This window comes from Nyctereutes procyonoides, unplaced genomic scaffold, assembly GCF_905146905.1.
Source record: "Nyctereutes procyonoides isolate TBG_1078 unplaced genomic scaffold, NYPRO_anot_genome, whole genome shotgun sequence".
Taxonomy (NCBI): Eukaryota; Metazoa; Chordata; class Mammalia; order Carnivora; family Canidae; genus Nyctereutes; species Nyctereutes procyonoides.
The window spans coordinates 5166198-5193990 of NW_026575040.1; the positions used below are offsets into that span (position 1 = coordinate 5166198).

The 27793-nt window shown below is 42.3% G+C and overlaps 1 protein-coding gene across 4 annotated transcripts in view; it reads right to left on the reverse strand.

The window, feature by feature from the left end:
- Positions 1-27793, reverse strand: part of THSD4 (thrombospondin type 1 domain containing 4) — a 575779-nt gene that overhangs the window by 39239 nt on the left and 508747 nt on the right. For all 4 annotated transcript variants that reach the window (XM_055320025.1, XM_055320026.1, XM_055320024.1 and 1 more), the window contains 3 exons: positions 8551-8726; positions 6058-6154; positions 636-911 (listed from right to left, as the gene is read on the reverse strand). In XM_055320025.1, coding sequence (XP_055176000.1) covers positions 636-911; positions 6058-6154; positions 8551-8726 — 549 coding nt within the window. The remainder of the gene's footprint in view (positions 1-635; positions 912-6057; positions 6155-8550; positions 8727-27793) is intronic.

Below are 27793 nucleotides of genomic sequence, written 5' to 3' on the forward strand. Positions count from 1 at the left end.
GATAGGAGTGTTTTTCTATGTTTGGACCACACTGTGTCCGTTTGACAAGACAATTCATGCCAATAATATGATTTGGCTGTGTGCCTGTTTCTGTGTGCCTGAGATCTTGGGCCAGGCTCTCTCTCTCATTTTGACTTCTGGGTGCTAAAGGCTGAGTAGCTAATGTCAGTCATGTGGGGGCTACATGCCTGTGTAGCTGAGCCACATGAGCCCCTGGTCATCAAACCTTGAGATGCTTATCTGGTTGGCCATGTTGGGTCCTGCTGTCACCCATCATCGCCGGGAGAATTCTGAGCATCCGCGTGCCACAATCTTGGGGTGGGACACCTGGCAGCTGGCCCCTGCTTCCTCTTGAGCTTGGCCACATGTGCATTTTGCCCTGAGGATACTCATCTGTATCCTTTCACTGTAATAAGTTGTAACCACAAGCGCAGCAGTTCTTCTGAGTCTTGCACATTCTCTTTATGGACCATCAAGCTTGAGAGTGGTCTTGGGGACCCTCAGCCCCATATCACACCAATGACCCATCTCTTAGCCAAGCTCAAGGAAGGGAGGATTTGCCATGTCCCCCGAGCCCAGCCACACATTCCTCACCTGGGGATCTGCAGACCGTCCTTGCCCACACTCTAGCTCACCTTTCCCACAGGTTGTCGAGCATTCCGTTGTCCCCAGCTGCTTCCAGTTGTGGTCTCGGCCTCGCCGTGGGGGCTGTGGCACCGCCGGCACCAAATTGTCTGGTCGATGGGAAGAAAACCCATCTGGATGCCTGACTGGGAAGGTCTGCGCTGATTCTGAGGTGAACACTTCAGGTGCTCCACCGCGCACATCTTCCGTCTCCTCGGTCTCCTCTTTGTCTTCTCTTTCCTCCTGGCTCCTCCCATCTGTTACCAGTTGGCCGTTGAAGGGCTCCCCTAGGACAAGCAGGTGCACACACATAGATGTAAGACTGTCCCGGACACTGAGGCCTACAGAGGGATCCCTTTGACATTAGAAATTATGTAGCATGAGATCATTTCCAATTCCTAGCACATGTATTTTAAACATGCAGATACTAATTTCCCTAATATTCAAAACATAATTAAAAATGAGTAAGGGAAAGACGAATGTCTCAGTAGGAAAGGCAGGCAAGGGCCAGGAAGATGCAAGTCACATAAAAAGAAATATAAACAGCCGAAAGCCATACAAAAGCACTCAACTTCACTCATAATTAAAGAACTACATGTGGAAACAAAAATAACCACCACAACTTTATTAGCTGAGCAATAAAGATGAAAAACTTTGGAGACCTTTAAATCCTTAAAACCCGCACAGGAAAACCTGGGGAGGGGGTAGTCTGAAAACAGACACAAATTTTTAGAGGGCAATTTGCCCGTATCTACCCAATTTTTACTTATTTATTTAAAATTTATTTTACTTAAATTCAGTTAATTAACATATAGTGTGTTATTAGTTTCAGAGGTAGAGTTCAGGGATTCATCGGTTGCATTCACAGTTGCCCTGTGCTCATTACATCACATGCCCTCCTAAATGCCCATCACCTAGTTACCCCATCTCCCACCTCCCCTCCAGCAACACGCTACCCACGTTTTATTTTTTTTTAAGATTTTATTTAATTATTCATGAGAGACACAGAGAGAGGCAGGGGCACAGGTAGAGGGAGAAGCAGGCTCCATGCAGGGAGCCCGGATGTGGGGCTCGATCCTGGGACCCCAGCATCACATCCTGGGCTGAAGGCAGATGCTCAACCACTGAGCCACCCAGGTGTCCCTCTACCCAACTTTTAAATGCACATACCTCTTGACCTAGTGGTTCAGTCTTTAGGATATTTATCATACAACTATTCATTCTTTTACATAAAGCTGTATGTACAAGCCTGGTTACTAAAGTGTGTTTTGAAAAAGCCAAATAGTAAAGTGAAATTAAATGTCCGCTGGGGTGGTGGTTAAAATACATTGTGCTACAACTACAGATGGATGCTATGCTATTTTTGTTTTGAATAATGAAGTAAATATACAGTGTGACATGGAGATACGCTCTGCCCTTTATGTCTGTTTCTCCTCCTCTCCCGGCCCCAGTGGCCAAGCTCTTAGGTTTTCTGGGCTTGGACTCTTGCAGAGAAGTAGAAGCTGCTGGAAGTCAACAGCTCCTCCTTCCTACAGTGAAAGCCTGAGTTCTCAGTAAGGGTAATGAGGCCCAGATACCAGAGCCTGCAGAGGGGAAGGAGGAGGAGAGAGAAGGGGAAAGTAGAGGGCATTTTTTGAAAGACAGAGAGAGAGAGACAGACAGACAGAGATGTTTTCAAGGCAAGGAGAGGCTGGAGTCAGAAAGCCAGGGTTCCCTGAGTACTAGGGATCTCTTCCTGTGCCCGGCAGGGATCTGTACTCAAACTGGGGTGTGTGTGTGTGTGTGTGTGTAGGCCCCCGATTGACCGAGATTGAGTTCTCTGCAAGTTTTGAGGAAGTCTGAAGTAGAGGCGAGATGTAAGTTAGACTTCTGGAAACGACTGGCATGGGATGTTCCCTGTACACTTAGACTGCAGACAAAAGTTCAAATTGGTAATAAGCTGTTTCTATGTGCACAGGAAAGGGCTGGGTGGAGTCCCTCCAAATCATTACGAGATATTCCCTCTTGGAATGGGGTCAGGGGATGAAGTTGGGGCATATTGCTTTTTATTTTCTTTAAATAGACTTTCTTCTTCTTTCTTCTTCTTCTTCTTCTTCTTCTTCTTCTTCTTCTTCTTCCTTTCTTCTTTCTTCTTTCTTCTTTCTTCTTCTTCCCCTTCTCCTCCTTCCCTTCCTCCTCCTCCTCCTCCTTCTTTAGAGCTGTTTCAGGTACCCAGCACAATTAAGTGGCAACTACAGAGTTCCCATACCTCCCCTGGTCCCACATCATGTGCTGCCTCCCCCATCGATGTCCCGCATCACAGTGGTACCGCTGTTACCATCCATGGATCTGCACTGACACATCGTTATCACCCAAAGCCCACAGTCTTCATTAGAATTAATTTTGGTGGTGCACATTCTTTTTTTTATTAACATTTTATTTATTTATTTGGGGAGAGAGCGAGCGAGCATGAGCAGGGTGAAGGACAGAGGAAGAAGCAGACTCCCCACTGAGCAGGGAGCTGGCTGTGGGGATCATCCCAGGACCCTGGGATCCTGACCTGAGCCGAAGGCAGATGCTCAACCGACTGAGCCACCCAGGAGTCCTTGGTGGTGTACATTCGATGGATCCGGACACATGTATAATGCCATGTATCCATCATTACAGTGTCATTGAGAATAGTTTCAGTACCCTAAAAATCCTGTTTGCCTATTCATCCGTCCCTCCCCCTTAGCCCCTGGCAACCTCTGATGTGTTTAGTATCTCCCCATAATATATAGTTGGAATCATTTCAGATTATCTTCTTTCACTTAATAATGCACATTTAAGTTTCCTCCATGTCTTTTCATGGGTAGGTGGCTCACTTCTTTTTGTGCTGAATAATATTCCACTAGCTGGATGTACCCCAGTTTATCCATCCATTCACCTAACAAGGGCATCTTGGTTGCTTCCAAGTTTGGGCAATTATGGAGCACTTGCATCTTACTTTACGTATTCTATTTTGATTGACTATTGTTTAAGTATATGCTAGTTTGATACAAAACAAGGAGGCAAATTCCAGAGTTACAGTAGAATCTAGTTAAAACTTAGGGCTTTCTCCACCCTTCACCACTTACAATACTTCATGGCTTAAAATACTAAAGATGATTTAAATCAACAGAATCAAGACTAGGCATACTGATATAAGTGAGACTAAAATATTACCAGGCAAAAACATTTTAAAATCTTTTGTACATCTTGCATGCACTGGGCACTATGTTGGGATGGACACCTGATACTCAATCTCTTCCACTGTCTGCCCCCTCCAAAAAAAACCCCTTTTGTTTTTTTTTTTTTGAAGATTTATTTTTTTTATTTTTTTTCTTCCTATTTCTTTTTTTTTAAATAAATTAATTTTTTATTGGTGTTCAATTTACCAACATACAGAATAACACCCAGTGCTCATCCCGTCAAGTGCCCCCCTCAGTGCCCGTCACCCATTCACCCCCACCCCCCGCCCTCCTCCCCCTCCACCACCCCTAGTTCATTTCCCAGAGTTAGAAGTCTTTATGTTCTGTCTCCCTTTCTGATATTTCCCACACATTTCTTCTCCCTTCCCTTATATTCCCTTTCACTATTATTTATATTCCCCAAATGAATGAGAACATACACTGTTTGTCCTTCTCCGATTGACTTACTTCACTCAGCATAATACCCTCCAGTTCCCCTTTTGAATGTAAGGTTTTTCCCATCACTATTCTGTAGACTGGGAATGTACTCAGAGAAGTTTCTGACTTGACTGAGGTGCACAGCAAATTTTGAGTTCACGGATGGATGGTGAAGCCTGAGTTCATGGAGGATAAAGCCTGGTCCAGAATGCCTCTCCTCACCAACTTTTTACAATGGACCTGCCCTGTCCCAGGTAGCCAATTCCATGCTACCCATCAGGCTTGTTATCCATCATCATCATCCTGTAGGGTTTCAAACAGTCTGTCCAATGGTTCCTATTGAATCAGCATCAGATCTCAGCAACCCTAACATTATGCTGTCTGAGCTTGGTTTTCAGACTGCGTATGGTTTCTGCAAATGGTTTTTCAGACTGCGTATGGTTTCTGCAAATGGCTTGAATTTTGCTGACTTGCGGTGTGGACAACACGGGCAGCCAATGTGCCCAGCTCCCGCCCTGTTGTCTCCAGGAGCCAAGTGATTCCTCCCTGACCTGTGATAATCGGATAATCCGGTTACCCATTTGGTGGGCCAGAGAAGGAGCTCGGATGAGGCCTCACATCTGTGTCCTCACTTCCTAGGACAGGTGTCAGACCAGGTAACCCTGGACGGTATGACAGGCACAGGAGACTGAGGTCACTGTGGGACCCAGACAAATAAGTCCATCTGTCTGAGCTTCCATTTCTTTCTTTTTAAAATGAGGCACCTTCCTCTGAGCACTGTTGTGATAATTTGATGAGTTAATCTATGTGAAGGGCTTAGCAGTGTCTGGCACACAGCAAGGACTCAGTGCATGTGAGTGATATTATCATTAATATTTATGCAGAACTTCCTGTTCCAAAGATGGAAAAGACGGTCTCCATTTGGGTGGTGGGTTCCATTGTCATTTGGTAAAGAAATATCTGTAGATATTTCTCTGCCTGTTGTGTCATTCAGCAGAGCCCACAGGAAAGAGGCAGATAATCAGGACAATTAGGTGTGAACTCATTAATCTTTTCTTTTAAGTCAAAGTAGTGTCAACAGAAGCAAAAGGGGACCAAGAAAAAAAAGGCACAAGTTGGACAGAGTGATAGCCCTCTGAAGGTGTCTGCATCCTAATACCTGGAAAGGAGTATGGTACCTTATATGGCAAAAGGGACTTTGCAGATGTGATGTAGTTAAAGATTAGGGGATAGAGAACTGTCCTGGATTGTCTGGTTGGGCCCAGAGACGTGATGAGGGAAGAAGAGGGTCGGAGCCTGAGATCTGAAGGTGCCACTCAACCAGCATTGACGATGCAGGAAGAGGCCAAGCAGCAAGGAGTGCAGAAGGCTTATCAAAGTGAAAAGTGCAGGACGATAGAACCTTCTGGGGCCTTCGAGGGGAACACAGCCTGCTGACACCTTGATTCCAGCCCAGCAAAACCCATTTTGGATTTCTGACCTTCTGAACGGTAGGAAATTTATGTTGTTTAAATCACTAAGGTTGAAGTAATTTGTTCTACAGCCTTAGGAAGCTAATATAAGGTATCTCAAAATGTTGAACTGGAAAGACAGACTGGGGATGTTCACCTCATTTTTGAATCAAGGGAATGAGACCTTCTTATCAGCAAAGGCTCAGACAAATGGTGAAGCATCCTCTGATCTCAAGCCATGTCCATGGGTTTTCTCTGCGTTGACTGAGAGACACAAGGAAGATGCACAAGAAGAGATACAGAGGACTTCAAAAGGAAATGATGGGCATGCTTGGCAGTAAAACAAGAGGTTTTACCTGGTCTCCTGTGAGGAGGCACTTGTGGGCTGATGATGTTGGTCCCCATGATGACGTACTCATAGTGGACTCCCGGGTTAGGCTGCTGGTGTATCATCTGACAACACAGAGGTCGATATCACTGCCCTGCGACACACGCACATCCCCCTCCCGCTGGCCCAGGGTTCCCTGGTGTAAATGGCACTGTCTATAAACAAGTGGGTTGATTCAGATCTAAGCATATAAGTGAACCTGTGGCAGATTAAATGAAAGCTCTTTCCAGATGTTTTTTTGTTAATTTGCTTTTGAAGAATGAAGAACTTAGAAGACAACTAGGCTGAAAGTCAAAGTTTTATTCCTATTCCAAATAGGAAGAGGGGAACACTGGCTGCAGAGGTTTTCTGTTGGCTCTCAACCATCGTATCCTATGGTTTAGATTTTGCTCAGCGCTCTCAAAATGGCCAAGCCAGGTTTATGCTCCAGGGGAACGCACTCGAACACCAGGTGGCGAGATAGAGTCACACAAAGAAGAGCCAGCCGTCTTGGGCAGAGCCAGCCTGGGATCCTTCATGCTCCTGAACCCTACCTGGCTTTGAGGCTGGCTAAGGAAAGGTCTGCCCCACCCTCTCCCTCATTTGCTTTCTGCGTTTCATCCCCTCTCATCCGTGGAAAGCTCCAGAACCACAAGAAGACATGGTCAGGAAGACCGGTGTAAAGGAAGTCAGTCTCCCTGGTTTCTACTCTCCTAGGACCCAATGACAAAAGCAAGGAATCAAGCAGGGAGCTGCAGGAGGACGTGGAAGTCAGGAATTAAACATGGTCTGGGACAAAAAAACCCACAAAATAAATCATCATGGCTTTGCAGAATGAATCCCTCCCTATTGGCTTTGGAACACGAAGGCCCTTGTGCCTTCCTGGTGAGAAGTAGGGTGCTGGACTAAAGAGAGTGCCAGAATGGGAATCTGCAGTGTGAATATGAGCCAGGCAAGGAGACACTGTCCTGTTCAGATGTTTCTGTCTCTACCACTTCATAAAGGGGCTCTCCTCTTGACCAGCTGTGTAACCTAGAGCACATCCCATGGTCTCATCGCTTTCGATTTCTTCAACTGGAGAAGGAGATCAGAATCACAGCTGTCTCTTAGATCCTTTAAAGCCACAAGCATCTCCCAGTCACCCCGGCACAGTGGGTGCTGTTTGGTTCATGAAAGTGTCCATTCTCTCTGCCATCATCCCTTACTTGCTCTCTGCATGTGAAATCGGGCCTTTCTACAGATCACCCGAGGGAAGGCAGACATGAGGACCACCGAGATCCTTACACCCAAGAACCATGGTGGTGAACACAGGACCCCAAGGGATGCTGTGGTGTGGCCTCTGCTTCCCATCCTCTACTCCTAACTTCCTTGTTTCTCTTTTTGCATAATCTGACAGTGGGTCTGAGGCTGGACACCATCCCTGCCTCTCCTATGCCTCTTCTGCATGAGCATCCTGCCAGTGCAAACCTTGTCCCATTTATGAAATTATTGTTGGCCACTACATCCTAGACCACCCACAGTGGGTCCTTTACCCCTAATCCCATTTGAGACTTACCCAGAGTCCAACAACCAACTGGACAGTCTTAAAAACATATTCAAAATTAACCATAATAAGGCTTCTTTTATAGTTTCTAGTCTATGAGCCACCAGGCCCAACAGGAACAAACATGTAACTATATAGCTGGAGAACTGAGAACTGGTATTTATAGAATTCAAACACAGCAGATAGCATATAGATTAGCATAGTTTTGGAGATAGTAAGAGAATGCAGATACATGGGTGAGCTCGTCTTTATAAAAGCTCATTTCAAGCTTTCATTTCTTGTCACTTTAAGAAATTTCCTGATCTTTTTAAGAAGGATGGATTTTAGTGCTTTCTTTTAAAAAGAAGGTCTGTTTCAAACTCTTGAGAGGCTTAATAATTTAGTTTCTTGTAAAATAAATCCCAAATTGTGTCTTCTGCAAGGCAAGGAACTTGTAGTAAACCTCTACATTGTTACTCCAAGCTTTATTGTATCATCTGGAGTACTCTGGAGTTCTTGTTTCTTCATTCGCTTTAATAGAATTTGAAGAGGGCTGGGAACTTGAGCAGTCTTGTCTTGCTCTAAGCATTTGCTTTCTTTTGCCATAAAAAGAAAACATGCCAAATTAGCATTAGGAGAAAAGTGCCTGGAGGGGAGCCAATGCTCATGAAATAAAGGATATGTTTTGCCTCTGATTTGGTTCAACAAGTGAAAATGGTTTTAGGGGGTCAATAAACTCTGAGAGTAATAAGCATCTGGTAGAGGTTAAGGTTTCTATGAACTAGGTACATTCAGAGGTGAATGGCAAAGGTGAACGTCAAGCATTTAGGCACCTCCAAAGGCTCAGCTCGAATGGTTTTTTTGGGCCCGGGCAATGATTCGTTGTTTATTTGTGCTAAGCGTGGTCCTTAGAAGAAACAAGATGCAAAATCCCAACAGTCCAGAAACATCCACACTCACATAGACATCCAAGATCTCATTAGTGGGGCCTTCAGCCAAAAAGGATTCTCCCGCGGTGCTTGAAATCTCATTCGGACGCTTGTAGGTGAACATGGTCCCTCCACCTTCATATTTTCCTGGCCGGTCAATTGCCCAGTTCCCATTGATGATGGAGCGGCCAGAGCGACTTCGCAGAGCTGTCAAGAACAAGGAGACAATTCCTCGTGTAAGCCGAGGGTGTGCACAAGAAAGTGAACTGCCCCCTGCCCCCTTCCCCTAGTTGCTGGATTATTAATTCATCAAGTGTTTGATGAGGATCTGCTATGTGCCTGGCACTGAATGAGGCTGAGACAGAGGTGAGGCATCTAGGGCATGAACCATTCAACCCATTCAATCCCTTCCACCTCTCAGATTTAGTAGAGAAAGGAGATGTGGGAATGGTTAGGAGAGAAGGATGTGGAAATAGAGAGGTGAAGGAGAAAAAGGAAGAAGAGAAAAGGAGAGGAAGGCAAACTGCATTATATCCCATCATCTAGGGGAGAGGTTGCACGCTGGCAGCCTGTGAGCTGATTTTGGCCCACAGATAAGCTTAGTTTGGCCTTCATCGTGTTTTGTTTTGTTTTTATATAATTGAACCCAAACTCCATTTGGGTTCTCTAGCTTCTAGCTTCTCTTGTAAAACAAGAAGACATGTTAGCATTGGCTCCACATTTCCTTACAGCGGCAACCAGCTGGAGCTGAGGAGGACCGCCCCGTTAGATGGGGCCTGTGCGCTCTGGTTGGCCCCAACCCCACCGCTCCCTAGGACCCCCCGACACTGAGGCTAAAGTTTGGTTTCCTGCCCATTTGTTTATGACTATGGATTATTTATTCCATTTATGAGCATGCTTGCATTGTTATTTGTCTCACAGAATAGCAACTTTCTCATAATTCTTTCTACTTGTATGTCTACTAAAAGTGACAAAGCTAAAGCTAGGACAAGAGGGTCCCATGATCTTCTGCTACTTGATCCCTTCATTCATTTGTATGACCTGTCTGACTTCTGTGCGCTCCTGAGGCTCTGAGCCATGCTAGCTGCTCCCACATACCCTGTCAGAATGAGCCCTAGTGACACTGCTAGGCGGGTGCGCGTCCCCAGCCCAGGGATTAGAGGAAACTTGTTCAAGTTCATGAAGATGAGAAGTGACTGAAATGTGTCCACAATCAGGAGGGAGGTAAGAAAGGAGAAGGGGGTAAGGAACGAAGTGTTCAGTTTGAGAAGAAAGGATAGCACATGAGAGCTGACTTTCTTCCATTAGGCCTTCAGCACCTTGAAACCCCTAAGCGAATGGTGTATTGGCTTTAAAAGAGATCTGGGATGCTTTAAAAAAAGATTTTATTTATTTATTCATGAGACACACACACACACACACACACACAGAGATAGAGAGGTAGAGACACAGGCAGAGGGAGAAGCAGGCTCCATGCAGGGAGCCTGATGTGGGACTCGATCCCGGGACCCCGGGGTCACGACCTGAGCCAAAGGTAGACGCTCAACCACTGAGACACCCAGGTGCCCAAGAGATTTGGTATCAAGTGTCATATACACAGTGGGCCTGTGATGGTCACTGGCTCTTTGCAAACTTCACTTTCACAGAGTTACTAAATTTAATTGTGTGCCATGTATTATATATTACGGAAACATTTATATACAAAGAAAAGCAGTAAGAACAGTAAAATAAACCTCCGTGTATATATCACCCAGCTTCACTAATTATCAACTCATGGTTTATCCTGTTTCACTCTCCAAATCCTAGACCCCATTTATCCTTCCGTTTTTTTTCAGGAGGTATCTTAAAATATAAGGACTCTGTTCCTTAAATCCATTTTTAGCAGTGTTTCTACAGTGGGTCTCTGGAGGCCAGCAGAGTCAGAGCTGCTTCAAGGGTGCAAGAGCTTCCTATTTACAGGCAGGGCCCCTGCAGACTCCATCCCTGGCTGGCTGGTTGCCATGACTACTGGGAGACCCCCCCCCCAGCTGTGGAATACCGAATACTGAATTATAAAATCAATTCAATTTAATGAGTGGCAAAGAAGGTCCAGACGAGAGACTGAGGACGAATTGGTTTGCAGGTGTTTTCTCTCAGAAACCACACTTGAGAGTGGTCCATATAGTCTCTCCAATTCCCCACTTCCCATTCATTTTTCAACCATCTCCAACTTGACTCCTGCCACCATTACTCCACTGGAACGACTGAGATGAATGGTCCCTGGGACCTCCATGTTGCTACATCCACCAGGCCTCTTCCAGGCCTTCCCTTGCTAGGTGTGTCTCAGCAATATTTGGCGCTACAGACCGTGCCATCCTAACTGAAATATTCTAGCTCTGGTTTCTGGCACAACACAGTCAGCTTGCTGTCCTCCTCCTCTCAAGCTACTCATCTGTTCTTTCTTTCCCATGTCATCTATCTGTACTTGGCTACTGAAGATTAGTGTTCCTTGAGGATTAAGAGTAGACCCAATTTGGGTGGTGTATTTCTTGGGCAATTTCATTTATGCCATGGCTTGCTTTATTTATCTATCTATTTATTTATTTATTTATTTATTTATTTATTTATTTATTTATTTATTTTTTTTCTTCTTATTTTTTTATGCCATGGCTTTAATTACTGTATTCTGCTGACTTCCAAATTTCTTTTTCCATTCCAGATTTCTCCTCTGGTCCCATATTTCTTTATCTGATTGCTTACTGGACTGCTTCACTTAGATATGTAGGCCCCATCTCACCCTAGACCTCTTCCAGTGTTTGCTATGTTAAGTGGTATTACCATCCACTTCACTAGACAAGGAGGAATTATCCTGGACCTTTCCCTCTTCCTTATCTCCTATATCCAATCCAGTGTTTAAATTTTACTTGACCTCTTGGATATATCTTAAATTCATCAACTTCCCTCCATGTCCATGGCCATAATGCAGGGCAAGACCACCACTAGATCTCATCTGGTCGAATTGGAAAACCTTCCAATTGATCTACCTATTTCCCCTCTTTTTCAGCCAGAATATTCTCCTCGGAATACAGGTTTGACCATCAACTATGACTCCACACCCTTCTATTTCTGTAAGAGAAGAAACTCTGTAGTCATTTACCACCTGCTTGTAAATGGAGGGGGAGATTTGTTGATCATTATAAAAACAATGTTTTGTGCTTTAGTAGCTGTATTTTCAAGAGGTGAAACCATCTCTAAGAATGATGAAGGTAGTCGGCCACATACCTGGAATGAGACCATATGGGGATGAGATCTTCTAGTGAATTAAGAACTACTACCAGCCTATGTGTACATGGGATTCTTTATGAAACTGAGGTCTTACAAGGCAAGCCAGCAGTGCCATGTTGGAGGGTAGGGCAGGAGTAGCTAGATCAACAGAAAAATAGCTGTTATGTACAGCTTTATATTTTTAAAGGTAATAGGGCTCCCTAACTTTCCTAAGGCATATTTTTCTAGCTACCTTCTGGCCTTCTGGCCTGTGTCTGGCTTCCTTGTTGATGGCTTTTTTTTTTTTATCATTCTGGTTTTTTTTTTTTTTTAAATAAATCTGAAAAAGTAAAAAACAAAAACAAAACAAAACAAAAAAAACCTTAATGGGTTGGGGCCCGTGGTGATGTGGTGCAGCCTCATCATGAATCACTTTTATTCTGCTCCCTGTGCCCTGCTCTCTGGCCTTCTTTTAGCCCACCTAATACAGGTTCCCTGAACAATCTGTTCCTTCTTCCAGAAGTGTTTCTCTGAACCCCAAATCGTATTTGTTCTTTAGAGGTCAGTTCCTTAGGGGAGCCTTCCCCAACCCTCAGTTCAGGCCTGTCTCTTCTTTCACATACTCTAAGAGATGCAAAAGCCTCTTTTCCAAGGTGTTTAACTCAGTCTGTTACATACATCCATTCAGAGCATGATTGAACTAATGTTGGTCTCCCAGAACACCGCGAGTTCCAAAAAGTGTTTCCTCCCTGTTGCAGGTCTAGTGACCAGCACACAGTGCTTACCATAGAGTAAGAATTCATATTTGCTGAATACAAAAATCCACAGCAGAAAAGACACCAGCTCAAAGGAAAGATAGGTAAAGAATGATGAACAAGCAATTCAAAGAACACCAAGAATACACACTCCGTAAGTGAATGGAAAGATGCTCTGCCTCACTTATAGTTTAAGAAATGCAAGTCAAAACTGCAATGGGATACTCTTGACTCACCAGATTGACAAATGTTTGAAAACATTTAATATTGCCAGAGTTGGCAGGTGTATGAGCCAGCAAGCATCTATTACATTGTTGGTGGGAAGGTAAACCAATTCGATCACATTGGAGGGCAATTTGGTTATACTGCTAAAACTTTAAGCGCCTGTACATGTGACCCAAGAATTCTAATTGTAGGAAAGTACTGGAGGGATATACTTTTATAAGTACACAAAAGGTTTGTAACAAGGATATTCCCTACAGACAGTGTTTTGGTATGATCTCACTTGCGTATACTTTTAAGCAAAAGCATATACATAAAACATGTATGCACACGCATAAAACTTTTCAGAGAAAGTTATAAAACTGTTAACAGTTGAGGACAGAAATTAGGGTTTAGATTGGGATGGGAGATGAGAAGGGAACATTTATTTCCCATCTTATACCTTTTTATTGCCATATAAAATTTATTTTTACCATACATGTATATTACCTTCTTTAAAGCTTAAATCTTTCTTAGTTCATATAAAGGACATGGTACAAGCAGAAATACTCTCGAGGGATATACCTATTTTCTCTTTTTTATTGGTTCTTCTTAAAAATCCCATTCAGAGCATCTCAAGCTCAGAACTGAGGTAGGTTCTGGCTAACGTTTTATTACTCTTAATGTCAATATTATAGAAGAGGTTGTTATCTGGAAACCAAAAAGTCCATTAAAAAACCTCCTGAAATACGGCACAGGAGAGAACTGCGTTGGCTTCCAAGGAAATAAGACTCGAGGACCCCAAATCTTTTTACCATCTACTACTGTTACCCATGCACCCACTCTCAGGGTTTAGACAAATCTTTCATCATATAATAGCAAAGTGTAAAGAAAGCCGTATGAGATTTTTAGCAGACACGGGCCTGGTTCCCTATGCCCACAGGTTAGCTTCTGGAAGAGCTCCAGAACTAGCCCCCACCTGGGCTTGCAGATTGAAAGCAGCTGCACCTCCAGTTTATGTGCCTGTAAGCAGTTCCAGGGCTACGTAATGGTGTCCAGAGCTACCCCACAAAAAGGTGCAGGTGACTCATGGCTCTTGCTAGTGGGTGTGTTCATGGAAGGTCAAGCTTTGGCGAAGCTTGTCATGGCTACGTCGATATGAGGAAATCTCCACTCTTGTTTGACATATGGATTTTATCCATTTTAGCTGTCAACGCTGGGCATATATATTTGGCCTAAACCACCTGCACCAACAATGCCTTTCTCCCAGATTCATACAGGTATCACTTACTGATCCAAGCCCTGCTTCTCAGACACTTGATCCCATAATCTTAATGCCCGCAGTTGCTGACCCAACCCTTGGGTCTAGACAAAAAAGATGTTTTCTTTATAGCCAACAGATCACTGGGATCTAGATACTGGTTTTTTCCTTTGGAAAATGAAAATTGAGTTCTTCTTACTAACAAAATTCTGAGTTTCAGCAGTTCTTAGAAGCTATCTGGGAAGCAGCCCAATAAGCTCAAGGGTGAAAGGGGTCAGATGTCACTGGCCGCCATCACAATGCCAGCTGGAGGTCTGCAGCTGTGCCATTTTTGCTCTAGTCTATGAGTTTTAAAAAAGCTCACATGTGGGCACAAACCCAAGCGAGTCTCAGAATATGTTGGCTAATCCGGTATCTTGAAAATGGAACATACCTACTTACTTCATACTACCATCTTGGAGGGGTCTGTCAGTTACATCCTTATTGTAGCATTCCTTTTATTTTTTTTTAAGATTTTATTTAGTTATTCATGAAATAGACATAGGCAGAGGGAGAAGCAGGCCCTCCCTTGAGAAGTCCAATGCGGGATTCGGTCCCAGGACCCTGGCATCATGACCTCAGCCAAAAGCAGATGCCCAACCACGGAGTCACCGAAGTGTCTCTAGCATTCCTTCTTTTATAAATTAGGCAGCCAACCATAATAATATTGGCAGTATGGTGACTTTGTCACCAATAGAAATCACATGTATTCATATGACATTAGAAGTGATACAGATATTTTGAAATGTTATTTAAAAACCTCATCACTATCTTGCAATGGCAATAATTATTGGCCCCTCCCTGAGATCTCCTATTTTAATGTTAAAGAAGTGCATGTGACTAAAATTTACTAAGAAGCAAATTTGTTTTCTAGAAATATTGTGATAATTATATTCCAATATAATTGGTTTCCTTTGTACTCTTCTGTATCTTATTTTGTGGGTTTAAAAACAGTAGTCTGAGAAGGTATCCACAGACTTCCAAAGGGGTCTGTGACACAAAAAAGTGAAGAAATTCTGGTCTAATGATTTCTGGTTTTCAAAACAGAAATGGACTCATGAAATACGAAAGCCAGTTCTGTAAGGCAAGCAGGACACATATTATCTTTATTATACAGAAGAGGAAATAGGCCCAAATAGATTAAGTTGCTTGCTCAAGGTCACAAATTATTAGTAGAGTTTAGGATTTGAACTTTGATGCTCTGATTTCCTATTCTTTCCATTACACCAGTAGTTCTCAAAGTGTGGTCCTCGGACCAGTGGCATCAGCATCCCCTGGAAGCTGGTTGGAGGTAGCTTCAGGCTGGCTGAACCAGAGACTCTGGGGTGGGATCCAGCATCGGGGTTTAGCAAGCCCTCCAGCTGGCTGTGATGCATTGAAAGTTAGAAAATCACTCTTATTTTGTTATATTTTAATTTTTATTATAACCATTTTTTTTTGAGTCCTGGTCAAAGGCAAAAGCTTCACAATCAAGGGAGGAATTTTTTTTTTTAAGATTTTATTTATTTATTCATGAGAGACACACAGAGGGAGACAGAGACACAGGCAGAGGGAGAAGGAGGCTCTCTGTGGGGAACCCGATTTGGGAGTGGATCCCAGGACCCCGGATTCATGACCTGAGCTGAAGGCAGATGCTCAATCACTGAGCCATCCAGGTGTCTCAGTTTTACTTCTCGTATCTGGCTTTGCCTGGACAACAGAGCAAACACTGAAAGGGGAGAAGACAGAGGGCCAGTTCTGGGGGTTGTGGCCTTCCTTCCACCCTACCACCCTGCCATCTCACCACTATGCCCACATCCCAGTCTGTGGGCATTAGGATTCCCAGAGCCAACTTTCCCAGGGGTTTCATTATCAGTAATCAACCCTAGGAGGCACCTAGACTCATGTGACTTTATACACAATGTATATGCCACTAAGGGTTTGGATTGTGACTAACTCTTGGGGGGGGGTGTAAAAGAGAGTCCAGTTGAGCTCAATAATAAAAAACTATCTCAAGACACTGGATGAGCCCACACATCGTACTGTTAAGTGTGAGGATGCACACTGCTCCCCCTTCTCACATTACGGACACAGCATGTGTCTTACGACAGGAAATCTACGGTTGTCAGGCAGAGAACTAAGTTCTGATGTAGTTGTCACTTCCTGAACACGTGTGAGATTTGTTTAAGTCATTTCAGTTGAGTGAATTTCTAGCAGCCCAATCTGCAGCCATATTAATTTTTTAAAAAGATTTATTTATTTATTTGAGAGAGAGAAAGAGAGGCTGAATGTGAGCAAGGGGAGAGGCAGAGGGAGAGAGAGAGAGAATCTCAAGCAGACTCGCTGAAGAGGGCAGAGCCCCACATGGGGCTCCATCTCCCAAACCTGAGATCATGACCTGAGATGAAACCAAGAGTACTCAACTGGTTGCTCAACTGACTGAGTCACCCAGGAGCCCCTCTGTATTAATTTTTTAAAAAAGAATTAGGAATATAGGGCGTATGGCAAAGTATTTAAATTATAAGTTTATAGCCTGGTGATATTTTTAAAAAGATTTTTTATTTATTCACTTGAAAGTGAGAGACAGGGAGAGAGAGCGAGAGCATGAGTGGGGAGAGGGCTTAAGGAGGGGGGAAGCAGAATCCCTGCTGAGCAGAGAGCCCGCTGTGTAGGGCTCGATCCTAGGACCCTGAGATCACAACCTGAGCCAAAGGCTTAACCAACTGAGCCATCCAGGTGCCCCACCTGATGATTTTTTATATTTTTATTACACTTGTGTTACTATTACACAAATAAAGACCACCCCAGACCCCCTGAAGGTAACCCCTCACCCCCTCAAAGTCATTACTCTGTCCCTGCAAGACCCAAGGTTTACCACTACTCTGCCATTAACACTATAGTTTTGCTCATTTTTATATTTCAAATAAATGGAATAATATCATATATACTCTTTTGTGCTGGGCATCTTTTACTTCACTTTATGCCCATAAGATTCATCCAAATTGCTGCATTTATCAGTAGTTCATTCTTTTTTCATAGCAACTTAGTATTATATGAATATGCCACCATTTATTTGCTTTTTAATTAATGATTGGCTTTTGGGTTGTTTCTAGTTTTTGGCTCTTATGGGTAAAGCTGCTATAACCATTTGTGCACGTTTTTTGCTGGACATATATGTTTTTGCTCACTATTTGGCACTTGGTTGGCACTTAATGCTTGTTGAATAGAAATAAATTATGAGCTGTATTGTTCTAATCTATTGTATTTTAACCCTGGAGTTGAGATAAGAGATTCTTAGAAACTCCTTCAAGTCCCACTTGTATCTGAATATTCCTGTTTAAGAATTCCAATCTCAAAAATGTCCTCCATACCTTCTGACCCCAATGGTAAGTGTGTTCAGTGATGCACAAAAAAGCTATTAACACACACACACACACACACACACACACACACACGTATTTCTCTTCAGGGAGATCCAGGTTCAGTTTGATAAAGTATCAAAATTATGGTTTCTGTTAAATAAATTTATGTACATATGAACAGTAATTGTTCAGTTCAGATTTGCTTTGGCATTTTGGGTTTGGAAAGAACTGAGCTTGTGTGATTTTCTAAAACATGATGTAACACAGTTGGACTGAAAATCAGAGTATCAGAGAAAGAAGGCTGGCTCTCCCTTTGGCACGCTATGATCACAGGTTGAATAAAGGGAAATGCCAAGTCTTTGTTCTTATTTCATTGCTAAATTATGGCTAAGTACGGCTAATTCTCATTCTTTAAAATATTCACATTTGATTTATTCTGACTCCAAATTTTCCTTGAATACTTATTAACTATAAAGGAACTCTGTGTGTTTTCAAGCCCCAAATAACATTGTATGACATAGATACCATCTATGGTTTAAGTAAGAAAATAAGCTGGGTACAGCACTGGTGGGGGCGAGGGGCTACAAAGATCAGACCGCCCACAACTTTCTGAGCTCAGACACATATTAACACAGGTGAACAGAGAGGCTGTCAAAATTCCTTGGGCGCGTAGAGGATTTTGGAGAGGAGATGGCATTTGGGCAGGAATTGGCAGGGTGAGGAGTTCACCAGGCGGGGGACGGGGAGGGCATTTGGGGACTGAGGAGGGCCTGACCTTGGAGGGGTAGGCGACACTGTGGGGTGCTAGAGCAGGGCATCCTGGGTGCTGGGTGCAGTGAGAGTGTGCAGGGAGCACCCTTGGACGTGAGGTGGGATGGGGAGACCCTGGGCTGACTGTGGGGCTGGGCTGCAGCACTGCAGAGCCGTGAAAAGATTTTGATTGGGGTAGTGACAGCTGAGATCTGTTTGGAGCTAACGGTGGCTGCTGAATAAGAAGTCCCGAAGCTCATCACACCACAGTTCCTGAGCACCCACCACACTTCTTCCCATGCTGAGGGGCAGTAGGCCTGCCATTGTGGCCCGGGGGGTCTCAGGGCCACCCTCCTGCTCCTGGCTCCACTGTCTACTCCCAGGAAGCAGGGCAGGACCATGTTTAGGACTTTGCTTCAGAGGTTGCAGAAGTGTAGCTCCTGCGAAGGGCCTCACTAGAGCTCTGTTCATCTAGGCATAACCTTAATAGTTTTCTCACTCTAAATGAGCCTGCTTCCTAACCCCTCCATCTATCTATCTATCATCTATCTATCTATCTATCTATCTATCTATCTATCTATCATCTATCTATCATCTATCTATCTATTATTTATTTATTTATTTATTTATATTTTTAAAGATTTTATTATTTATTCATGAGAGACACACACAGAGAGAGAGAGAGAGAGAGAGAGAGGCAGAGACAGAGGCAGAGGGAGAAGCAGGCTCCCTGTGGGGAGCCCCATGTGGGACTTGATCCCGGGACCCTGGGATCATGACCTGAGCCAAAGGCAGACGCTCAACCACTGAGCCACCCAGGTGCCCCCAGCCCCTCCATTTAAAACACTGTTCTCCCATTGCTCAGATTCAAGTTTTGGCCACCATCTTCTTCTTTTTATATCTTTTTCCCCTGCCAGCCGATTGCTTGTCAGGTGTATCATCCCCTTTGCTGCCACTGTGCTCCCGTCCTTCCCTCTCCTGCCCAGTGGCCTCCTATCTCCATTCTCTGCCTCACAGCTGGACTGACAGAGAACTGTGGCTCTCTCTGCGTGCCACTCCAGATGAACCTTCTGAAGTGCACCTTGCCTCCTGCCTTTCCCCTCCAAACTTCCAAGCTTTGGGATAAAGCCCATCCTCTCCTGATTCACAGTTATGATCTTTTGTGATTCGCCCCTAACTTCAGCTACTTCACCCGGCCCATTGTCAGCATTCAATCAAGTGTGGAAAATGTCAGCAACTTGTATGTCTGTTTTTTTTTTTTTTTTTAAATTCAGTTGTGATTTCTCATTTCCCTGTCTTATTTACACCGGACAAAAAGACACTCTGGTGGTGCTGAGTATAGCTAGCTTCCCCTGCTCATCCTGAAAGTCCTATTACAAAGCTATTTCCTGCTTCCAACCTCTTAACTCGACTTTTAGTATCTATGCCCTGTTTTCTGACACTTAATCCATTGCTGTCTTCACTGTTTTACTATCCTAAATGCTGATTCTAAACTCTGCAAGATTTTTTTAACTTCAGGGGAAGAGAGTTGAATTAATCAGATTCTTCAGCTCATGACACTTTTGCTATGAAAGACCTCTCTTGCCTTATTTTCCCCCTCACACTGGATTCCCACTGCCATCCCCCCTGCCCACTCCAGCAAGCACCTACACTAATGTGATATACACGTGTATGCAGAAGTCACAAAAGTTTGCCGTGTTTCCAACAACCCTGTGCTTTTAAAGTCTATTTTTGTTTCTGTAAAGACTCAGTATTTCCTAACTGCTGCATAATATTCCATGGCATACATCTGCCTCAGTTTACTTATCCAATCCTCTAGTCCTGGGGGGACTGGTTTTCTTTTCATGGTCTGCAGTGTCAGCAAAGAGCTAGTAGTTAGAAAAAACTCACTATTTGTTGACAAACCCAGGAAGGTCCATTTTTAAAAACAGCTACCCTATCAGTAGTAAGAAGAGAAGTATTTTATGAGGGCCCATGTATGTAGGTAAAGGGCAGCAGCATGTTTGCAAGAATGCATCCTCCCCGGGCATGGACAGGGAAAATCGGAGCTATCTAAAAAATAACACATTAGAGGGGGCGCCTGGGTGGCTCAGTTGGCTAAGCATCTGCCTTTGGCTTGGGTCATGATCCAAACCCGCATTGGGCTTGGGATGGAGCCCTGTGTTGGGCTCCCTGCTCAGTGGGGGTCTGCTTCTCCCTCTCCCTCTGCCGCTCGCCCTGCTTGTGCTTGCTTGAGCTGTCTTGCTCTTTGTCAAATAAATAAATAAATTCTTAAAAAAAGGTAACATGTCAGAAAAAAATATGTCAGAGGTGAGATAGGAATTCAGCTCTTCCTGCCTCCTCATCCCTCTGGTCAGCTCTGCCTCAAGCATTCTCTCTAAGAAACATCTGTGGTGAACTCACAGAAGTGTATTAGGATCCCACTTTAGAGGATTCCATGTGGGTGATCAGAACACATAAAAAAGGAGCATCCTGTATATACAGTAAGAGGTGAAACCCTAGGAGGTATAACCTCCTTGGTTTAAGGAGGAAGTTCACAGCAGTCAGGTGTATGCAGGATGCTAGCCCACTCGCTGGCCTGGAACCACCCCAAAAGCAGGCGACAAAGATTTACAGCACTGGTCACTGGACTGCAAAAAACCCCCAAACAACCACAACAAAGAAACACAACCAAAAACACACACACACACACACACACACACACACACACATTCCCCACACACATTCTCTATAAAACAGAAAGTGCCCTATGAACAAAAAGAAGCATGTAATGAATACTACTGGGCTGTTGTGCATGGTTCATGTGTGCATAGCCACAGACACACTGCTGGGTTGAACCGTGTCTCCCCAAAATGTATATCCATCCAGAACCTGTGAGTGTGATCTTATTTAGAAATAGGGTCTTTACAGAATTGAAGATAAAATACCATAAGATCTATAGTAATAGTAATTCCACTACTGGGTATTTACCCAAAGAAAACAAAAACACTAATTCAAAAGATGTGTGTACCCCTATGTTTATTGCACCATTATTTACAATAGCCAGGAGATGGAAGCAACCTGAGTGTCCATCAACAGACAAACGAATAAAGGAGATGTGATATATATATATATACACATCACAATTTATTCAATTTTAACTTAAATTTGAGAACTGAGACTGAGACTCAATTCAATGATTGGAAAACCTCTAAATACATTTGGACACAACTTGGGTGTAAGAATCTACTCATGAAGAATTACTCTACAAATTGAGTAATTCTGATGAACATCTGACATATAAATTGAGATGTACATGTAAAATACACACTGAATTTTGAAGAAGTTAGCATGAAAAAAGAATGTAAAATATCTCAGTAATTTATGTTGATTATATGTTGAAACAATATTTTTCACCATGTTGAATTCAATAAAATACACTACTAAACTTAAAAAAATATATATTATACATATAATTATATTTATATATAATATAGTAATTATTTATATATATTATATTACAATATAATATATAATAAATATATAATATATACTTATATATAAATATAATCATATAATTTATCATATAATATTTTATATGATTATATATCATTATAATTATATAATAATTAAATATTATTATATATCATATCATAACATATATTTATAATAATTAAATATCATCATATATTATAATTATTATATAATTATATTATATTATTATATAATTTTAATTGTATTTATATATGAATATAATTACATTATTTTTAATTATAATTACAAATTTATATATATATAAAATAGAATTTTATTCAGCCATAAAAAGAATGAGATTTGCAACTCCATGGATGGACCTAGAAGGTATTGCAAATAAGTGAAATAAGTCAAATAAAGACAAATACCATATGATTCCAATTCTTTGTGGAACCTATTAAACAAAACAAATGAACAAACGTAAAAATAGATTCTTAAATATAGAGAACAAACTGGTGGTCACCAGAGGGGGTGTCGGGGATGACTGAAATAGATAATGATAAATAGATAATAATTAAGAGATATGAACTTTGGGGTGCCTGGGTGGCTCAGTCAGTTAAATATCTGGCTTCATCTCAGGTCATGATCCCAGGGTCCTGGGATGAAGCCCTGTGTTGGGCTCCCTGCTCAGTGGAGAGCCTTATTTTCTCTCTCACTCTGCCCCCTGCTCATGCTCTCTCTTTCTATCTCAAAGAAACAAATAAAATGTGTGGGAGATATCAGAAAGGGAGACAGAACATAAAGACTTCTAACTCTGGGAAATGAACTAGGGGTGGTGGAAGGGGAGGAGGGTGGGGGGTGGGGGGGAATGGGTGACGGGCACGGAGGGGGACACTTGACGGGATGAGCACTGGGTGTTATTGTGTACGTTGGTAAATTGAACACCAATAAAAATTAATTTATTAAAAAAAAAAGAAATAAAATCTTAAAAAAATAAGAGGTTTAAACTTCTAATTATTAAAGAAAAATAAGGGGGTGCTTGGGTGGCTCAGTTAAGCTTCTGACTCTTGGTTTCTCAGGTCATGATCTCAGGTTCCTGGGATCGAGCCCTGCATGGGGCTCCATGCTCAATGTGGAGTCTGCTTAATATTCTCACTCCCTCTCTCTCTCTAAAATAAAGAAATAAACCTCTTAAAATTTTTTAAAAATGTCGGGGAGATGAAAAGTACAGCACAGGAAATATAAATAATATTGTAATAATTCTGTATGGTGACAAACGGTGATTACGCTTATGCTGAGTGCTGAGTAATGTAGAGAAATGTCGCATCATTACAACACCTGAAACTAATATAACACTGTATGTTAATTATACCTCAATAAAAAAAAAAATCTGTGACTAAAAATAGGAAGCCTGAAGCATAACTTGAATCCAATGAAAAGATTCAAGCATGTGAGGGGAATTCCCAGCAACTAATCTAATGGCATCGTTGCTGGCCGTTCCAAGATGACAGCACTAATTCATCCCTAACTGGTGAAAGGCAAAAGCAGTTAATCTAAAAAAAAACATAGGATGTATTTAGATGCTAATTTAGTATAAGAGTTTTATTGTATGGATACAATGCAACCTAAACCTTGGTATTTTTTTGAGTATGAGAACTCTGAGCAATAATTGCATATCAATTTTAATGTCCTTGGAGAACAAACTTACAGAAAGAAATTGCTGCTTAATTATTTTGACTGTTGAGCAGGAGTCTTGCATGTGATACCCCTCTAAGACTGAGCCACTTAGTCTTTGGAGTTATAAGGGTTATATATCTAATAATGGTAGCTTGTCCACCCCCTAGTTGAGCAAGTAGGAAATACTTTCCCAGGACGATAATAATTTAAAACGTGATCTTTAGGGATCCCTGGGTGGCGCAGCAGTTTGGCGCCTGCCTTTGGCCCAGGGCGCGATCCTGGAGACCCTGGATCGAATCCCACATCGGGCTCCCGGTGCATGGAGCCTGCTTCTCCCTCTGCCTATGTCTCTGCTTCTCTCTCTCTCTCTCTCTGTGTGTAACTATCATAAATAAATAAAAATTAAAAAAAAAAACGTGATCTTTAGATGAAAATGGATACTAACGAAAATGCAAAATCACATTTGGAAGAGAAGACAAGATTTCAAAGAAATTTTGACTTACAGTAGAGCAATGCTGGTCTAGATCCTTAGTCTCTAGAAAGTATTAACTTTCTTGGGCTAGTATGGGCTTAAAAGGAGAGTCTAAGGAGCCCTGATGAAATGGCTTCTAGCCATCTTGAGAATTTTAAAATAGCATTTACATTTTCCTCTTCCTGCATCTTCTGTTAGGCTCGTCTACTTTATATCCTCAGTTTACTCTCCTAAAAAACACTTCATTTAAAAAAAAAAATGGAGGGATCCCTGGGTGGTGCAGCGGTTTGGCGCCTGCCTTTGGCCCAGGGCGCGATCCTGGAGACCCGGGATCGAATCCCACATCGGGCTCCCGGTGCATGAAGCCTGCTTCTCCCTCTGCCTATGTCTCTGCCTCTCTCTCTTTCTCTCTCTGTGACTATCATAAATAAATAAAAATAAAAAAAAATGGAAATGTCAGGGCTCTTTGGAGAAAATAAAAAAAATAAAAATAAAAAAAAGGAAATGTCAAATATATTAAAAACAAAGCAGTAAAATAAAATCTCATGCAGCCACCACCAACCATCAGGAATTATCAACATTCTGCCGTTCTTCACCTGTATCTCTCTAATTGCTTCTTTATCTTTTTTACTTTTCGAAACTTCTTTCAGAGCTGGGGGAGAGAGAGGAAAAGGGGGTGTAGTTTTGTTCTTCCTGGAAGTATTCACTCAGTTCAGGCTCCAAGAACATAGTTGATTTTTTTTTTAACTTCTCTGTTTTAATTCCATTTCCAAATTGGGTTAAGGAATGCAGGGCGGCGGGGCGCAGAATGGAATTAACCCCACTTGGTTATGTGTCCCTGAGCCTGGGGTTTTGAGCACCAAGCGACGATAGAGTCCGGTTATGGTGGCATAGGTCTAGAGCCATGGTTCCCAAAGCATGATCCCTAGGCCGGTAGCAGCAGCAGCAGCAGCAGCAGCAACATCTTAGCATTTGTTAGGAATCAAAACTCTCAGACCCACCACAGATCTCCTGAACTAGAATCTCTGGAAGTGGAGTCTCCTGGTGATTCTATTGCACACTCAAGTTTGATAAGTGTGGCTCTAGAAGTTAGGCTAACTGGAGACATAGGCAACCGCAAGAATCAGGGATGTGATATCTAATCTAGGTTCTCTGAATACCTCTGTGTGTGTGTGTGTGTGTGTGTGTGTGTGAGTGAGTGTACTCACACACACACACACACACCTGCATGTAAGGATATTCTTATTTAAAATAGCCTAAAAATTGATTTCTACATGAAAAATGGGATACAAGCTTGATATAGACAATATGATACAAACTGATGAAAAACCCTAGGCAAAATTTAAGCATCCTTGTTGCTATACTTAATCTTATTTTTTAAGAAGATTTTATTTATTCGTGAGAGACACACAGAGAGAGGCAGAGACACAGGCAGAGGGAGAAGCAGGCTCCATGCAGGGAGCCTGACATGGGACTTGATCTTGGGTCTCCAGGATCAGGCCCTGGGCTGAAGGTGGTGCTAAACCGCTGAGCCATCCGGGCTGCCTTTACTTAATCTTATTAATTCTGCTTTCACATTTTATTGTAAGTTATGTGCAATAGACATATGTGATGTTCCAAATTTTGACAGGTTGTATTTTCACTTTAATTCCATTCACAGTATTTTCTAAGTTCATGTGAAACTTGTGGTGTTTCATTTCCATGTGTCGTTTACTTCAGGTATTTGGGAAATTGCCAGATCTCTTTGTGACTAATTTCTAGTTAAATTCTATCGTGGTCAAAAAAAGTACATTTTATATGATTACAATTTTATTAAATTTGTTAAGGTCTGTTTTGTGGCCCAGAATATGGTTTATCTTGGTGACTGTTCCATGTGTACTTGGAAAGAGAGTGTATTTCTGCTGCTGTTAGATGAAGTGTGGTATAAAGGCCAATCAGCCCCGGTTGTCTACTTGTTCTATTAATTATCTTGAGAGGGATGTCGAAGTCCCTGAGTATAATTGTTGGTTTGTCTTTTTCTCCTTTCAGCACTACCTGTTTTTGCTTTTTGAGTTCTGGGCTTTTGTTTAGGTACATATGCATTTATCATTGTTATGTTTTTAAACTTCATTTAACTTCTATTTTCCCCTTTACTATTATGCACTTTCCCACTTTATCTCTGGAAATTTTTTCTGGTGCTGCAGTCTACTTTGTGTAATATTGATATTGCCACTCTGCTTTCTTTGATTAATATTTCCATGGCATATCTCTTTTTTAACTTTTTGCTTTTAGTCTACTTATATCATTACATTTAGAGTGGGTTTCCGTAGATAGCATTTGGCTTTTTGCTAAAAATCCAATCAGACAATATTTATCCTTATTTGTGTTTTAGACTATCTACATTTGACATAATTATTGATTGGACTTAGTTCTACTATTTTTCAGTGTTGTTTATTTCTTCTGGGATTTTGTTTTTGTTTTTGTTTTTTTTTTCCCTTTGTTCTTTTGTTCACCCTTTTCCTCCCTTCTTTGGGAGTTAATTTTTAGATTTTTGAAATAATTTACCTGTTGACTGTTCACATCTCTTGTATTACTTTTTAAAAAATTATTTATTCAAGAGAGAAAGAGAGATAGCATGAGTGGGAGGGACAGAGGTAGAGGGAGAGAGAATCTTAAGGAGACTCCATGTGAACATGGGCACAGGGCTCTATCTCATGACCCTGAGATCATGACCTGAGCTGAAATCAAGAGTCAGATGCTTAACTGGCTACACCACCCAGGTGTTCCTCTCTTGTGTTTATTTTTTGGTTATTGTCTAGGGATAATAACAAGCCTCATTTGCCACAGTTTACTTAAAGTTAATATTTACCACATCAAGTAAAATGTAGGGTTGAAATTACATAAGTCCTTTTACCCTCCCTTATTTATATTTGCCACATATATTCTATCTGCATCCATGGAGATCCTTCCAATGTTATAGTTTTTGCTTTCAATAATCATTCATATTTGATATAACTTAGAAGGATATGACCCTGGCTTTTTTCTTTAACTTCACAATCCACAATAGGCAGCAGGTATTACGAGTTCCATTTTAGAGAGGAGGAAATGGAGAAGTTGGGTGATTTGTTTGCATTCCTACAGTTGGATAATAGAACCAGGGTTCCACCTATTTGTCCTCACTTCCTATTCCTTTCCCTTCTACCAGGCTGCCTTTTGTTCTTCACATGTAAGTTATAGCTCTGGTACAGAAACTAGAGTCTGTGTAATTCAAAGCCTGGGAACTTGCAATAAATAATATGCAAGCATTCTTCCTTTTGGAAATACCTTGGTGAACAGGAGGAGGTGGCTCTTACATCCTACGTGTGGCACCAAGATAATAAGCAGAAAGATCTCGGTCTAGTTTCCAAGGCGCTGGGTTAACCACATGCCGGCTGATGCTCCTCATGTTTCCAACGAACGAATAGTTCAGGTCCATGGTCATTTACGTTGGCGCTCCTCCATTTGGAATTTGCTACTTCTGGTCATCAAAATGATTCCAGCTACAGATGGCTGAATGCAAATTTCATTTCTGTGGAAGTCCTATTTCCCTTCCCTTAAATTGGTGGTTTTTAAAAACTGTGTTCCCTGGAGTCCTAGAGACTTTCATTAAGTTCCCAGATTTCCATGAGGTCTCCCCACGAGTCGAATGGTCTTGGGTGGGTGGGTGTGGTTGTGGGGAATCCACTTCCTTCCTCCTTTGTTTTGAATATTTTATTTCACTTGAACACACAGTTCCTTGGAACTATAACAGGAATTTGAAAACCTTCACCTCAGAGCCTTGACTCAGGCTTTTAGGATGGGAGGGAACTTGAAGTTTGTCTACTTTAGCCATCATGGGATGCTTGAGCTCATCGCCACCAAGTGAGATGCAGCCTGGGTCTGAGCAGCTTCAATGGCAGGGAATCTCATCTCTAGCAGCTCCCGTCCAACACCACCCACCCCCACCCCCCGCCACCCGCTTCCGTTCTGTGTTTAGTTCCAACGCTCTCCATCCTTCTGTAGATCACTGCTAGGTGAACTTGCCTGCCCATTGCAATCACCCAGAGTTTTTAAAAATACTGATG